The sequence below is a fragment of the Leucoraja erinacea genome, chromosome 13 (genome assembly GCF_028641065.1).
Source record: "Leucoraja erinacea ecotype New England chromosome 13, Leri_hhj_1, whole genome shotgun sequence".
Taxonomy (NCBI): domain Eukaryota; kingdom Metazoa; phylum Chordata; class Chondrichthyes; order Rajiformes; family Rajidae; genus Leucoraja; species Leucoraja erinaceus.
The window spans coordinates 49297951-49315394 of NC_073389.1; the positions used below are offsets into that span (position 1 = coordinate 49297951).

Below are 17444 nucleotides of genomic sequence, written 5' to 3' on the forward strand. Positions count from 1 at the left end.
GACTCACAACTCTCTGTGAGAAAAAGTGTTTCCTCGTCTCGGTTCTAAATGGCTTACCCTTTATTGTTAAACTGTGGCCCCTGGTTCTGGATTCCCCCAACATCGGGAACATGTTTCCTGCCTCTAGCGTGTCCAATCCCTTAATAATCTTATGTTTCAATAAGATTCCCTCTCATCCTTCTAAATTCCAGTGTATACAAGCCCAGTCGCTCCATTCTTTTAACATATGACAGTCCCGCCATCCCAGGAATTAATCTCGTGAACCTACGTTGCACTCTCTCAATAGCAAGAATGTCCTTCCTCAAATTTGGAGACATAAACTGCACACAATACATCAGATGTGGTCTCACCAGGGCCCTGTACAAATGCAGAAGGACCTCTTTGCTCCTATACTCAGTGTTAAAGAAGCAACTGCAGATGCTGGAAAATTGAAGGTACACAAAAATGCTGGAGTTTCTCCTGCTGCTATACTCAACTCCTCTTGGTATGAAGGCCAGCATGCCATTAGCTTTCTTCACTGCTTGCTGTATCTGCATACTTACTTTCAGTGACTGATGTACAAGGACACTCGGGTCTCGTTGTACTTCCCCTTTTCCTAACCTGACACCATTCAGATAATAATCTGCCTTCGTGTTCTTGCCACCAAAGTGGATAACCTCACATTTATCCACATTAAACTGCATCTGCGCACTCACCCAACCTGTCCCAAGTTACCCTGCATTCTCATAGCATTCTCCTCACAGTTCACACTGCCACCCAGCTTTGTGTCATCTGCAAATTTGCGAATGTTACTTTTAATCCCTTCATCTAAATCATGAATGTATATTGTAAATAGCTGTGTTTCCAGCACCAAGCCTTGCGGTACCCCACTAGTCACTGCCTGCCATTCTGAAAGAGACACGTTAATCCCTACTTTTTGTTACTGTCTGCCAACCAATTTTCTATCATGTCATGCCCACTAATCTCCTATGTGGGACCTTAACAAATGCTTTCTGAAAGTCCAGGTACACTACATCCACTGGCTCTCCATTGTCCATTTTTCTAGTTACATCCTCAAAAAATTACAATAGATTAGTCAAGTATGACTTCCCCTTCGTAAATCCACGCTGACTCGGACCGATCCTGTTACTGCTATCCAAATGTGCCACTATTTCATCTTTTATAATTGACTCCAACATCTTCCCCACCATTGATGTCAGGCTAACTGATCTATAATTCCCTGTTTTCTCTCTCTCCCTCCTTTCTTAAAAAGTGGGATAGCATTAGCTACCCTCCAATCCACAGGAACAGATCCTGAATCTATAGAACATTGGAAGATGATCACCTATGCCTCCACGATTTCTCAAGCCACTTCCTTCAGTACCCTGGGATGCAGGCCATCAGGCCCTGGGGATTTATTAGCCTTCAGTTCCATCAGTCTACCCAACACCATGTCCTGCCTAATGTGGATTTCCTTCAGTTAATTTGAGTTAACTAATTTTTTCATCTTCACCTACCTAAAGAAGCCTTTACTATCCTTTATGTTCTTGGCTAGCTTGCCTTTGTATCTCATCTTTTCTCCCCGTATTGCATTTTTTGGTTATCTTCTGTTGCTCTTTTAAAAAAAAAATCCTTATCCTCTGGCTTCCTGCTCGTCTTTGCTATGTTATACTTCTCTTTTATTTTTATACTGTCCTTGACTTCCCTTGTCAGCCACGGTCACCTCTTAGAATCTTTCTTCCTCTTTGGAATTAGCTGATCCTGCACCTTCTGTATTATTCCCAGAAATACCTGCCATTGTTGTTCTACTGTCATCCCTGCTAGGGTCTCTTTCCAGTCACCTTTGGCCAGCTCCTCCCTCGTGCCTCCATAGTCCCCTTTGCTCAACTGTAATACTGACACTTCTGAGTTTCCCTTCTCCCTGTCAAATTGTAGATTAAAACTTATCATTTTATGGTCACTACCTCCTAATGACTCCTTTACCTTGAGTTCCCTTTATCAAATCTGGTTCATTATGCAACACTAAATCCAGGATTGCCTTCTCCCTGGTAGGCTCCAGTACAAGCTGAGCACAGGAGAATAAAGCATTATAGTCTTTCTGGTCATTCTTTAGACGTTTGGTTTTTAGACTTTAGAGATACAGTGCAGAAACGGCCCACTGATTCTGTGCCGAACTGCGATCACTCCATACACTAGCACTATCCTACACACTGGGGCAATTTACAATTTTACAGAAGCCAATTAACCTACTAACCTGTGTGACTGTGGGAGGAAACCAGAGCTCCAGAAGAAAATCCACGAGGTCACGGAATGTAAAAATTCAGCATAGACAGCCCCCATAGTCAGGGTCGAACCCGAGTGTCTGGCACTGTAAGGCAGCAACTTACCGCCGTGCCACCGTGCCATTCCTTGCCCCACTGTGCTGCCCCTAAACTCCCAAAACCGATTGCATGTTTTGCTCGCCACCAAACCCTGGTAAATGTTGAGCATCTTCATTCAGAGACTTCATTGAAGTTATGAAATGCTGCTTAAAGGATTGTTTTTCTGTTCCGGCAGTGTTCCAAGTGATTGGGATGTATGACTACATTGCACAGAATGACGATGAACTCGCGTTTGCCAAAGGACAGATCATTGGCGTTCTTAACAAGGACGATCCTGATTGGTGGAAAGGGGAGCTCAACGGCGTCGCGGGTCTCTTCCCGTCCAATTACGTGAAGCTAACGACGGATATGGACCCAAGCCAGCAATGTAAGTGGCTTTTTTTTTAAACTTCTTTTTACTATCAATACTGGTCGGTATGAAAACATGCAGCATTGCTAAAGTTCCGCTGTGCTGCTGCATTTAATAGTCTCTTTGAAGACCCGATAAAGCAGTTCTTTTCAGTTCCCATCCCTTTTTTTCCTCTCTCTGTTCGAGCATGCACTCTTTTTGTTTTCTTTTATCATTTGCATCACACCTGTTTACATGGCTGACTCATTTCCTAGCTTGAATTTTGCACATGTTTCGTTTGCTTATGTGTTGTGTTTTCCTCCTTTTTCTAGGATCATATGTTGCCCAATCCCCACTCAGGCTTGAAAGTCCTCAAAGAGACCCACTATCCCATATCACTGCCAGAGGGATGATGGGAGATGCAGCCTTGATCATGTGACTTCTGCATGATCATCAACTGCCTACTGACTAGAAGATTGACTGCAGAGCAGTTTACCTCATTTTACTTTAGTTATGTATAGTCCTAGATATTTTTTAGTTTGTCTTTTAAATTTTTTTTTAAAAGGATAGTGGGTCCTTTTGTGGCTTTTGCTGCCCCATCCCCAGTTTATTACTGTACCTGTGGGAGAAAAAAAACCCAAAACCACTACTAGTTTAAAAAAAAAAACTGCCCTTCAAAATTAAGGCAAACCAATACTTTCATTTTTAAATATTAATTTTAAATGCCTGCATGCTTTTGTCTTGCAAAATGACCCACTATCAAGGAATGCTGCATGTGGTATTAACTCTTCAATATGTCCTCTTTCAGAAGCATTTTTTTTTTTTTTTTTTTTTTTTAATTCAGCGTCTAATTATATTGAACAGCCTTGTCACAATGTAAATGTTCAGTATTAAAAACGATGATGCAAGTCATAGCCATTCTGTGAAAGGTAGAGGTGCTTTTTGAAGGGATTATTGCTGCGCTTGATGCAATGAGTTTTGTGGTAATTCTTAATAAATATTCCTCGGTTATATCTTGGCTCTGATCCACAAGTTTCAAATAATATATCACACCTACTATACTACGGAATGACACGAAACGTCTTCTCCGTGCAACAAAGACAAATATATTTTGTGTTGTACTCGCTTCCCCAAGTCTGCTTTTTCATTATTGTGGAATATGTCACTTTGAGCAAAATATTCTTGACAAGAAAGAATGTATAGAAATACTATCCTACAATTAACTACAGTGTTTACAAATTGTAATCTTTTAGTGCATTGTATTTATACAAATTAACAAAACGATGGAGCTTTTACTTAGATATAAAATTTGATAATTTCTGTGGCTCAGTTACCATGTCACCATCAGAAGCTGCAAGGTATGAAGTGAAATTCATGCTAATCATTTTTAAAATGGTAATATTGTTTTCAATTTTTATTTTCTACAACACAGTTTCCTAATACAAGCAGTATATGTAGTGTTGCTTCTCATGAGGCATCGGAGTAGTGCACAAAAAAAAAAGCTGAGGCTTAAATTTGGCTTCATTTTTTTGTGTGGAAGTATTTCATTGTTATAAATATAAAGTATATATATATAAATATATATGATATGACCAGTATTAAGAACTGGTTGTCACATACATCTTTGAACTACATGTACAGGTAAAAAATTAAAAGCTCCATTTTAAAAATGAACTGCAATGTGTGTCTTTGTTTCTTTATATTATGTAAAGTATGGTGGTTCAGTGTGATTGGCCTTGGACCCTCAGCACAATTATCATGGCTTACATTTTTTTGTGATCCTTTAATACCATGGAAAGACGATGCTTCCCAAGCTTTGGTTTAAAATGGACTATTTTCTGTTTTTCAATGTTTAAGAAACATTTGCATGGTACATGAATTCCAGGTACATGGATAGAGACGGGTTTAGAGGGATGTGGGCCAAATGCAGGCAGGTAGGACAAGTGTAGATGGGACACGTTGGTCGGTGTGGGGAAGTTGGGCCGAATGGCCTGTTTCCACGCTGTAACACTCTTTGACTCTCTGACTGGTCTTGGACAGCCAAGAGCTTTCATGCAAAAATTCTTGACTGCCTCAGAAGTTGAATTCTTAAATAAAAAATTTGCCCCATCCAACTTCTTTCACATTTGAGTACCAATGATGGTCTAAAGGACAGTAACACCAGCGGCAGGCGGTAGATAGGACTGTTTGGTGAACTTTTGTGACTTAGTCAGCGCTAAAACATGGCGACACTTCTGTATTGCCTAGGTGAGGTCTACTACATGATTTTACCAGGTTGTATGCAAAACAAAGCATTTCACTGTACATTGAATCATTAGCATTGTAAAGTATTATTGAATTGAATAGAGATCGATCTTTGTCTGTATTTAAGTGTAGCAGCTTTTGGCTTGTATCTAAAAGTGTAATGGTAGCCTCTACATTTCAAATAAAACATGGAATAAATTATATTGCACACTCACTGTCAAATGAAGATTTAACAATTGTAGAATGCTGATTATCAGAAAGTATAGTGGATATCCGACCTAAATTCTTTCAGTGAGATTTTTTAGGTGACTTTGCATTTGTTTTTTTTAAAGATATTGACTTTTTGAGAAGCATTTAGACAGGTACATGGTTAGGACAGGTTGAGAGGAATATGGGCCCAACCCAGGCAGGTGTGGCTAGTATAGAAGGGATATATTGGCTGGTGGTGGGGGGTGAAAAGGAACATGAGTGTAACTATCTTGTAATATTCATCATTCTTGAGGTTTAGTGGAATAGTGAAAATCTTTGTTTTGCATGCCAAGTACAGTTATTAAAGCTAATACTATACATAAATCAGATCAAGTCGGTCAAGTTCATCGAGTTAAACTCAAGTACATTAGGTAGAGCAAAGAGGAAGATACAGAGTACAAAACATAGTTCTCAGCATTGTACCACATCAGTTCCATAGACAAAGTCCAATGCCTGCAATGGGGTAGAGGTGAATCGGACTCTTCCCGAGCTTAAGGAAGGACCATTCGGAAGCCTGACAACTGAAGGGAAGAAGTTCCTCCAGCACGTTGTTTTGCTCAAAATTCCAGTGTCTGCAATTCCTCGGTACACTTGACGATAAACTAAACTAATTTACATACACATACAAATCGTTAATTTACGTGACAAGAATACATTTAATCAGCTGAATGGTGGAGGTGTTGGAGCAACTTGTTGGGACTTGTTGGAGGAAGATGTGATGGACCATTAGACCATCCTGATGCGTAATGAAGTTGTTGAGCAATTAGACGTCCGATGTGAGAATGGTTGAGCCTGGACACTGTTCGTGGTGGAGGGCATCCGAGGAGCCATGCATTTAAGTGGGAAGGAGATAGTGGACATGGGGAGAAATGTGTCTCGTGGGATAAGAATGGAACCCATACTCAACCTAACATCTGATGGATGATAGATACTTTATTGTCACTTGAACCTAACTAGGTGCAGTGAAATCCTTTTGTTTTTGCATGCAAAGTGCACAAATGAGTCGCCACAAAAGGCACTGACAAAGTTACAGAAAGTACTGATCCCTTCTTCGTCCCTCAGACCAGGTCCCCCTTAGTTTACAGAAGCCCCCCCCTGCCCACGCTGGGTCCCCCTTAGTTCTCTTAGCCCATCCACCTCAGCTGGACTTCGATACACCAACCTCAGCCCGACTTCATCCCATATGTTTTTGTTGCTCCTTGATCCTGGCCACTTTCAATTTAATTCACTTTTATTCTCTCTCCTCATACACTGCCTGATGTGCTGGGCGTGCCCTGCATTATTGTATCCCAGATTTTCCCAATGATGTTCTGTATTTCTCAGTTCCAGCATTATTTTTGTATCTCTCTCTCTCTCCTGCCTTCTTGTTTATTCCACCACCAGACAGAATAGCTGCCATTTCATGTTTCATGTATCTGGTTGTGTTTCGTGACTTGTTGGCAGACCAATTTCCCTCTTGGGATAAATAAAGTTCTATCGTATTATCAAACCATCATTGCCCTCTCCTGGTCAAAGCTAGTCCACGTATTTTGGTCTCTGTAGATTAACCATATTAATCTCTGTCAATATAACCTCCATCACATATACTATGCATGATACACATTGCGCCGTGCTATGTACTCCAGTCTGGGATTTGAGTAGGGAATACAGTTACTGATAACAACCCTGCTTGTCCCTAGCTCGGCAGTCTGCAAGATGATACGAGTGCAGTAGTATGTATTATTTCCTCTGCATAAGTTTAATAAAAGCTTTGTGGATCACCTAATACTTTGTAATGGAGTGATTACAAAACATTCCGGGGTGTAAACACATGAAGCCAGATGGCATTGTAGTTCCACTCTTCCGACCAGGTGAGCCTCCTAGGTTAATCTAGTCTCCAACCTTATCCCCTCTCAGCAAGTTTAAACAAGCCTGAAGAAAGGTAATTGATCTGAAATATTAACTGTTTAGGTCTCCGCAAATGTTGCCTGACCGGCTGGGCATTTCTGTCACTTTCTGTGTTGCTTTCAGTTTTGTCATCACCCCTATTTACCAATACCTCAATGGTAAATTAATAAACTGCAGGTGGTGTTCATTGCACAAGTCTAATTTCACAGTTGAGCTTCAAAAGCTACAAGCACATTCTGACTTGTTGATTCCATGCAAAAGTGATTCTCATCGATGCATTTCGCTAACTCTTAAATTGTCCCCAGAGTGTAGGGTAGAACTAGTGTACGGGGTGATCGTTGCTCCGTGAGCTGAAGCCCCTATTTCCATGCTGTATCTCTAGACTAATAACCTAGAAGGATTAACTTTTACAGCCAGAGGTATCCATTTGAGATAGATTTAGAACTGCGTTGGCAGGAATCATCGATTGCTTACAATTTAAAGTGCATTGTCCCCCCTTCAAGTTCCTTACTAAATTATACTTTCTAAATCCAAGTCTCCACTCTTTTGACCTTTTTGTCATTCACTCCCCTCCTATCCCTCACAAATCCACTTAAATCCTTGAGTGTGTTTCTGTTTCCTGGACAACTCACTCCGGTTTCCACAGTGCTTTGGCAGCAGCTTTGATTTGCTTGACCACTGCTTCACCTCTCCTTCGTAAGATCCTCAACAAACATTAACCATTTGAATTTGGCCGATTGTCGGCATAGCTCTCTTAAATCTGAGTGCAGACTTGAACCTTTCTTGAGACAAAGGGTTAAATGAATGTCTTGCCACGATTTCTTTCGAAATGACCTGGCGTGGAAGGTGTACACTGCTGTCATTGTGAAGAATGAAGCAGGTACACACTGTATTGATTTCTCCCACTTGCCTCTCTTTCTCCCTCCCCCACCCTAGTTCTCCAACTAGTTACGCTGACCTTCTGATACATTTCACTGATGCCTATTTCACTGATGCCTCTTTCACACCTTCCCCTCAGCTAACAATGAACCATTCTACATTTTCTTCAGCATCGGCTGCTTTGATATGTGATTTTCACACCTTACCCTTCCATACCTCTAGACTCCCTCTCCCTTGACTCAGTCTGATGAAGGGTCTTGACCTGAAAGGTCACCCAACCTCTCCAGAGATGCTGCCTGTCCTGCTGATTTATGTCCAGCATCTTTGGTACAAATGACTAATTTTGTATTGCACTGGGACATTTAATTCTGGAATCGTGCAGCTGTATATTTGTAGTGAATGTCCATGCAAAAGTACATTTGTGAAACGCTCTTAAATAATTGTCATTCTGTAAATATTTAATGGGGAAGTTTAAATACAGAATCAAATATGATTCAGTCAGAAATGCCAAAATTAACATTGGAGAGCGTGTTGGTTACCACTGACATTTTTTGTTTTAGAGAGTGCGGAAACTGGACCCTTCAGCCCATCAAGCCCATGCCAACCATCGATCACCCCCTACACTAGTTCTATCCTACACCCTAGGGACAAATTAACTTAAACCTGTACGCCTTTGGAGTGTGGGAGAAAACCGGAGCACCTGGAGAAACATAGAAACATAGAAAATAGGTGCAGGAGTAGGCCATTCAGCCCTTCGAGCCTGCACCGCCATTCAATATGATCATGGCTGATCATCCAACTCGGTATCCTGTACCTGCCTTCTCTCCATACCCCCTGATCCCCTTAGCCACAAGGGCCACATCTAACTCCCTCTTAAATATAGCCAATGAACTGGCCTCAACTACGTTCTGTGGCAGAGAATTCCAAAGATTCACCACTCTGTGTGAAAAATGTTTTCCTCATCTGGGTCCTAAAAGATTTCCCCCTTATCCTTAAACTGTGACCCCTTGTTCTGGACTTCCCCAACATCGGGAACAATCTTCCTGCATCTAGCCCAGTGGTTCCCAACCTTTTTTTGGCCTCCCCCCTAATACCTCCTTAAACATGTGGGCTTATCATTTTGTTCTGGAAGCTTAAAACGCCCTTGGTTGTAATAAACACAATCGGGAACCAATCTTAACCTGCATAAATCTAGCCTCTCCTAAAAAATAAAAACCCAGACCTCAGTCGCGCTCATTGCCCCCCTGTGGGGCGTACGCCCCACATTGGGAACCACTGATCTAGCCTCTCCAACCCCTTAAGAATTTTGTAAGTTTCTATAAGATCCCCCCTCAATCTTCTAAATTCTAGCGAGTACGAGCCGAGTCTATCCAGTCTTTCTTCATATGAAAGTCCTGACATCCCAGGAATCAGTCTGGTGAACCTTCTCTGTATTCCCTCTATGGCAAGAATGTCTTTCCTCAGCTTAGGAGACCAAAACTGTACGCAATACGCCAGGTGTGGTCTCACCAAGACCCTGTACAACTGCAGTAGAACCTCCCTGCTCCTATACTCAAATCCTTTTGCTATGAAACAAATGTGGAGAAACCCCACGTGGTCACAATAGTACATACAAACTCCCGCACAGACAGCACCCATAGTCAGGATCGAATCTGGGTCTCTGGTGCTGTGAGGCAGCGACTCTACCGCTGTGCCACCATGCCGCCTATTTGTTTATTGTTGATTCTGTTGAGGAAAGAACTTTCCTGCTGAGTGTTGTTATTTTTTAATTAAAACACATACATGCAGGCAATTTTGAGAATGGCACCAAAGAAAATAATGAGTTTAATATATTACAAAAATAGCAACATAACGTGTCAGACTTTTACTGAATGTTTGAATGAGGTTTTCGCTGCCCTTGAAATGGGGGAAGTTTGTGTGATTTTTGTTTTTTTTAAAAAGCAAAATAGCAGTACGAGGTTATTATTTATTCAGCGTACTGAAATTTAGGTGCTCTGGCTAGCAAAGAAACAGTTGGTTTTATTCTACATCTTTGAGTAGGTAAGGTGTCTACTGCAGCCTGTCATAGAGTCATGCAGCATGGAAACAGGCCCCTCGGCCCAACTTGACCACGCCGACTAACATTCCCCATCTACACACGTCCCATGTTCCCGAGTTTGGCCCATATCCCTCTAAACCTATCCTATCCATGTACCTGTCTAAATGTTTCTTAAGCGTTGCAATAGTATCTGCCTCAACTACCTCCTCTGGCAGCTCGTTCCATACACCCACCACCCTGTGTGTTAAAAGGTTACCCTTCAGGGTCCTATGAAATCTTTCCCCTCTCACATAAAACCTTTGTCCTCTCGTTTCCCCTACTCTGGGCAAAAGACTGCGTTTACCCGATCTTTTCTTCTCATGATTTTGTACACCTCTATAAGATCGACCCTCATCCTCCTGTGCTCCAAGGAATAAAATACTTCGCTGCTCAGCCTCTGCCTGTAGCTCAGTCCCTTGAGTCCTGGTAACTTCCTCATAAATCTTCCCTGCTCCCTTTCCAGCTTGACAACATCTTTCCTAAAACATGGTGACCAGAACTGAACATAATATTCTAAATGTGGCCTCACCAATATCCTATATAACTGTAACATGACCTCCCAACTTCTATTCTTAATTGTGCACCACTATAAATTATCATAAGTGTAGCATTATTCACAGCAAAGTCTAAAAATAATTAGAGAATGGTGAGGTTATTTAACAAATTATATATGTACCCAACAAGTGAACAGTCTTAAACAGAAAAATAGATAAATGGTCTTAAATTTGAAGGGTCTTGACCCGAAACGTCGCCTATTCCTTCTTTCCAGAGAAGCTGCTTGTCCCGCTGAGTTTCATGTCAATATTCCGTGTAAACCAGCATCTGCGGTTCCTTCCTACACAATCTTAAATTGATAATCCATTTAGTAACGTCCTCAAATGACCTTTCATGACTAGTTTATCTGGAGTGAACAGTCCTTTTTTATAGTGAGTGCTAAATGAGCATTTCCCTACTCATGAGCTTGGCTTGGTTTTATGTTCCTATTAGTTGTAAGTATTTCTGAAGTTGAGAAGTGCTTTGTATGAAAAATATTTAAAAACGCCAGAGGACATAGGTTTAAGGGGGAAAGATTTAATAGCTAACTGAGGGGTAACCTTTATTACACAAAGGGTGGTGGGTGTATTGAACTCGCCGCCAGAGGTGGTAGTTGAGGCTGGGACTATCCCAACATTTAAGAAACGGTTAGACAGGTACATGGATAACACAGGTTTGGAGGGATATAGGCCAAACGCTGGCAGATGGGACTAGTGTAGCTGGGACATGTTGGCTGATGTGTGGGAAGTTGGGCCAAAGGGCATGTTTCCACACTGTCGATGACTCACTCGACACTGTCATTTTTAAAGGAACCTTCCCTTGTCTGTTTGAATCTGTTGTTTGCTATTCTCTCTCCTTGTACTTTCACCTCCCCACTCTTCGACTTCGAGGTCTGCGAACTCCTCTGGGTTTAGCCTTTGCTCCTTCCATTGACTAGTTGGTCATCAGCTGCCGAAACATGGGCGTCTGGAGTTTCCCCTCTGAATCTCCTTGTCTCTCTCCCCTCCAAAATTCTCCCTCTGATGAGAACCAGTCTCAATATCTGTGACTTGGTGCCAAAGCTTCTTCAATTAGTTTTACTCCTGTGAAATATCTTGAGGGTAAAAAGCCGGCAGCTGCTTATTTCCAGCATCTGCTGCTATTAGCTCAAATGTCTTGTGAAATGCTGCAATTTCAACTCAATGCGAATTTGGGCTATTGTTGCTCATTAACTACTCTTGGAGGGAGGGGAACGTGACACGGAGAACTCTGGAGAATCAGCAGGTCCTCCCATTACTTCAGTGATAGGGAGCAGGATTACCCAAGTTAAAGATCGCCTCCTTTTTCTTCCTTATTCACCAATCAGCCACTGTGTGCCATGCACAACTATATTTTTATGCCCTATGTTTAAAGGGTATCGCCTTAGATTCATTTAGAGGGGCATGGTGGCGCGGGGGAAGAGTTGCTGCCTTACAGCGCTTGCAGCACCAGAGACCCGGGTCCGATCCCAACCATGGATGCTGTCAAGTCAAGTTTATTTGTCACATACACATACGAGATGTGTAGTGAAATGAAAGTGGCAATGCTCGCGGACTTTTGTGCAAAAAGACAAACAACCAAATAAACTATAAACACAATCATAACACACATATTCTTTTACATAATAAATAATGGAAGGAAAAACGTTCAGTAGAGTTAGTCCCTGGTGAGAAAGGCGTTTACAGTCCGAATGGCCTCTGGGAAGAAACTCCTTCTCAACCTCTCCGTTCTCACCGCATGGCAACGGAGGCGTTTGCCTGACCGTAGCAGCTGGAACAGTCCGTTGCAGGGGTGGAAGAGGTCTCTCATGATATTGTTGGCTCTGGAGTTGCACCTCCTGATGTATAGTTCCTGCAGGGGGATGAGTGAAATTCCCATAGTGCGTTCTGCTGAACGCACTACTCTCTGCAGAGCCTTCTTGTCCTTGGCAGAGCAATTCCCAAACCAGATGGTAATGTTCCCGGACAAGATGCTTTCCACCACCGCTGCGTAGAAGCACTGGAGGATCCTCAGAGACACTCTGAATTTCCTCAATTGCCTGAGGTGGTAAAGGCGCTGCCTTGCCTTACTCACCAGTGCTGAGGCATGTGATGCCCATGTCATATCCTCGGAGATGTGGACTTGCAGATATTTAAAACAGTTCACCCTATCCACAGTCTGTACGGAGTTTGTACGTTCTCCCCCGTGACCGCATGAGTTTTCACCGAGATCTTCGGTTTCCTCCCACACTCCAAAGACGTACAGGTTTTTAGGTTAATTGGCTTGGCATAAGTTAAAATTGTGTAGGATAACGTTAATGTGTGTTGGGATTGTTGGTTGGTGCGGACTTAGTGGGCCGAAGGGCCTGTTTCCTTGCTGTGTCTCTAAACTAAACTATTCAATGAGAAAGTCTTTGATTCCTCTACTGCCTGTTATAATCTTCTAGTGTTTCAGCCCAAAACGTTGCCTATTTCCTTCGCTCCATAGATGCTGCTGCACACGCTGAGTTTCCCCAACATTCTTTTGCGTACCTTCGATTTTCCAGCATCTGCAGTTCCTCTTAAGCCCAGATGAACATCTGTGGTTGGCTTCAAGCCACTAGTTTGTTGCTTTCTTATAATATCTTTGCTTGACTTAACTTTACAGACTCTTTACTGAGTTTGCATTTCTCCATTTTAAAAAAATCCTTCACTGGTAGAAAGAGGTGATGTTATTTTATTGAGATTGGAGTTAAGGGTGGGCATGGTGGTGCAGCAGGTAGAGTTGCTGCCTTACAGCACTTGCAGCCCCTGAGACCCGGGTTCGATCCTGACTACGGGTGCTGTCTGTATGGAGTTTGTACGTTCTCCCCAAAGATGTTAAGATTTGGAGGTTAATTGGCTTGGTATAAGTGTAAATTGTCCCTAGTGTGTTACTAGGATAGTGTTAGTGTGTGGGGATCGCTGGTCGGTGCGGACTCAGTGGATCGAAAGACCTGTTTCCATGTTGTATCTCTAAACTAAACATCTTGGCACTTGCATAAGCAATAACCTCAAATGGAAAATCAATTCAGATCACATTTATAAAAAAGCCAACCAAAGACTCTTCTTTCTCCGTCAGCTCAAGACGTTCAGAGTGAGGAAACATCTCCTAATCCGATTTTACACAGCCATCATCCAAAGCATGCTCACTACGTCAATAACAGTTTGGTACAGCAGTTTAGACACTCACTCCCATAATAAACTACAGCGCATTGTCAACAAAGCATCCTAAATCATCAGCACCCCCCTCCCATCAATAGAATCACTCAATCTCAAACGGTCAGTGTCAAGGGTGAAGAAAATCATTTCTGATCCCTCCCACCCAGCTCACTACATCTTCCACCTGCTGGCCTCAGGGAGGCGCTACAGCTCACTGCCCGCCAAAACATCACGATTTAAAAACCACTTCTATCCATATGCAATTCGAGCTCTGAACACTATGATAATATCACAAAGCCACCTCGTGCATGTACTGTATACTGTATGTTGTTTGTGTTTTATGTTATGTTTGACAGGAATCAGCCTATTGAGTAACATCCTGTACTGAATATGAATTCCACCAGCTTGACTGTGTGGTCATTAAATAATCTGAATAGGATCTAGAAACGTGCAGTACAGGAACAGGCCCTTCAGCCCACAATGTCTGTGCTGAGCATGATGCCAAGTTCAACTAGTCTTTGCCTGCATGTGATCCATATCTCTTCATGCCCCGCACATCCAGGTGCCTATTCAAAATCCTCGTATCTGCTTCCACCGCCACACCTGGCAACACATTCCAGGCACCCACCTCTCTCTGTGTAAAGCAACCCTGCCCTGCAAATCTCCTTTAATACAAAGAGTAAAAGGGTCCCGTGAACTTGTCGGGCTTATGGCACTGAGGCACATCAATTCTAGGCCTTTCCTTGGTAGGTTTCAAGTAGCAGCCAAAAGAAGGAGAAACTAAGGGGTTTATCGAGGTGCCTTGGTTGCTGTTGGGCAAAGGGCAGTCTGCAAATGGTGCCCTTACAGGTGCAGTGTGTTCTGTTCAGCAGTGCAGAGTCAGACCAAGACGAGGCTTTATCCTGCTTGTGACCTTTCACTTAGATACTATGCCCAGAAAGTTTCCAAAATACTTAAGAACTTGCTGGCACCAAAGTGATCAGTTAAGTATAATTTTAAAAAGCTTGCCATTTTTCAGTAACACTGCACCTTTGTCTGGATTTGTCCATTGTCACTAAAATGAATGAATGATTGTTCGATTAAATTGCACCTTTAAGTATTCCACGGGCTCAGGACAAACGTATTAAAGGAGGAAGTGCATCGGGAGGGTTGTATTGAAAGATAATGCAGAAAGAGGAGTTTCAGAAGTTAAACAAATCGCACTCAAATCAGTGGAAAGTATAATAGTAACATTTGATCTTGCCATTTACATAGAAACATAGAAATTAGGTTTGCCATCTTGCCACCGCCATTCAATTGGTGTCATCCAACTCAAAGACCTGCCTTTTTACCCCCTCATCCCCTTGACATCTAACTCCCTCAATTGCAATGAATTGCCTCAAACTGTGGCAGAGAGTTCCAGAGATTCACCACTCTCTGCGTGCATAGTTTTAAAGATTTCCCTTTATCAGCTGTGACCCCTTGTCCTGACTTTATCGGGAACAATCTGTAGTGAGACCAGATTTTGTAGGTTTCTATGATCCCCTCTCAATCTTCTAAACAGGTATGGGCCACCACCACCGGGCTGTCAATATCCAAATGAACAGGCTCGAGGCGGGCCACCGACATGATCTCCTCACGACCCCCGACATCCAATACAAAAGTCGCGGCCCCAGACCGCAACACCGGGAAAGGCCCCTCATAAGGAATAGCTTCAGGCCACCGTGTGAAACGATCCACAACGGTGAGCAGGTGAGTGGCACCATCAGACGACGGCAACGGACCCACCAGATCCACGTGGATGTGCGCAAAACCGCATAGAAGGATGCTGTAGTGGACCAGAAGTTGTTTAAAATTTTTAATAAAAATGAAAACCTGAAGTTCGCGGGCGCTAACAATAATTAGCGCCTGTCGCTGGAGGAGCCTGACTATAAGCCCGCACCCTGGCACAAGGACCAATGAGGATGCAACCCCTGGACCCCCCCCCTCGCCCAGAACCTGTTTACGAAGGTGTCCGTGCCCAGACGGAGACACTTGGCCGCCGCAGAGCAATGCACAACTGAAGTCGGCAAATAGACGGAACAAAAAAAAAAGGGGAAACGGGAGTTGACCGGGGATGAGCCAGTCCATGAATAGACCAGTCGCCAAAACTCTCCTCTACCCCCCGAAGCAACCGGACCCCAGAACGACGGTGGCCCCTCGTAAGGAATAGCTTCAGTCCACCGTGTGAAACGATCCACAACAGTGAGCAGGTGAGTGGCACCATCAGACGACGGCAACGGATCCACCAGATCCACATGTATGTGCGCAAACCGGCGGGAAGGAACCACGTAATCCTGAAGCGGCGCAGAACATGCCGCTGGACCTTATACATCTGGCAAGGAATGCAACCCCTGGACCTCGGCCAACAGGCCAAACCCAATGCAGCAGTACGATATACTCGCATCTCGTCACCATTGCGTTAGGCAGCAGCGGGCGCAGCATAGTCCAACCCCCGGGGTGACGGACAGCACTGCGTGGACAGCAGGGGGAGACAAAGCATCGGCCACTAGATTCAGCTTGCCAGCCACGTGCTGAACATCAGTAGTAAACTCAGAAACAAAAGCCAGGTGCCGCTGCTGCCGAGCAGACCAGGGTATCAGACACCTTCGCGAAGGCAAACGTGAGAGGTTTGTGGTCTGTAAATGCGGTAAATACAGAAAATACCGGAAATGTCGGACCGCCAAATGTCGGACCGCCAAATGAAGAGCCAACAGCTCACAGTCGAAACCACGGTAATTGCGCTCAGGAGGGCGTAGGTGCCGACTGTTGAAAGCGAGTGGTTGCCAGCGATCACCGGTGAACTGTTCGAGGACCCCTCCGACAGCAGCATCCACAGTAAGGGCGGTGGGGGGGCACCGCCGCTAGCACCTTCTTGGCACCCTCGAAAACGGCGTCAGACTCGGCGGTCCACACGAGATCCTGCAGTTTACCGGCCAGGCACAGGAACAAAGGCCGCATGATCCTAGCCACCGCCGCCGGCACAAAACGATGGTAAAAGTTCACCATTCCCACAAACTCCTGCAGACCCTTGATGGTAAGCGGCCGAGGAAATCGCGGAATCGCCTCCATCTTGCAGGGAAGAGGCGTAACGCCCTGTGGGGTAATGTGGTGCCCCAGGAAGGAGATGGAGCTGAGACCGAAATGGCACTTGGCGGCATTAATGACCAAACCATGACCCCGGTGCCGCTGGAACAGCATGCGAAGGTGCTCACAGTGTTCGCGATGAGAATGGCTGGCCACCAGAATGTCATCGAGGTGCACAAAAACAAAGTTCAAACCACGAGCAACCATGTCCATCAGGCGTTGAAAAGCCTGCGCGGCGTTTTTAAGTCCAAAAGGCATCCGCAGCAACTCAAACAGGCCAAACGGATGATAGCAGTCTTGGGCACATCATCGGGGTGGACAGGAATCTTGTGGTAGCCGCGCACCAGATCGACTTTCGAATATATGGTAGCACCATCCAGGTGAGCCGTGAAATCCTGGATATGCGGGACCGGGTAGCAATCGGCGATCGTGGCGGTATTCAGGCGGCGATAATCTCCACACGTCCGCCAACCCCCGTACGATTTAGGAACCATGTGAAGTGGGGAAACCCAAGGCCCGTCGGAACGCCGCACGATCCCCATGCCCTCCTTGCGCTGGAACTCCTCTTGCGCTAACCGTAACTTGTCAGGCGGGAAACGGTGCGC

General features: G+C 44.1%; 1 protein-coding gene across 1 annotated transcript in view; it reads left to right on the forward strand.

Annotated features, from left to right (window-relative positions):
- The window catches only part of itsn1 (intersectin 1 (SH3 domain protein)), a 171800-nt gene that overhangs the window by 123604 nt on the left and 30752 nt on the right, over positions 1-17444 (forward strand). Inside the window, 1 exon segment of the mRNA XM_055645202.1 lies at positions 2536-2727. Coding sequence (XP_055501177.1) covers positions 2536-2727 — 192 coding nt within the window.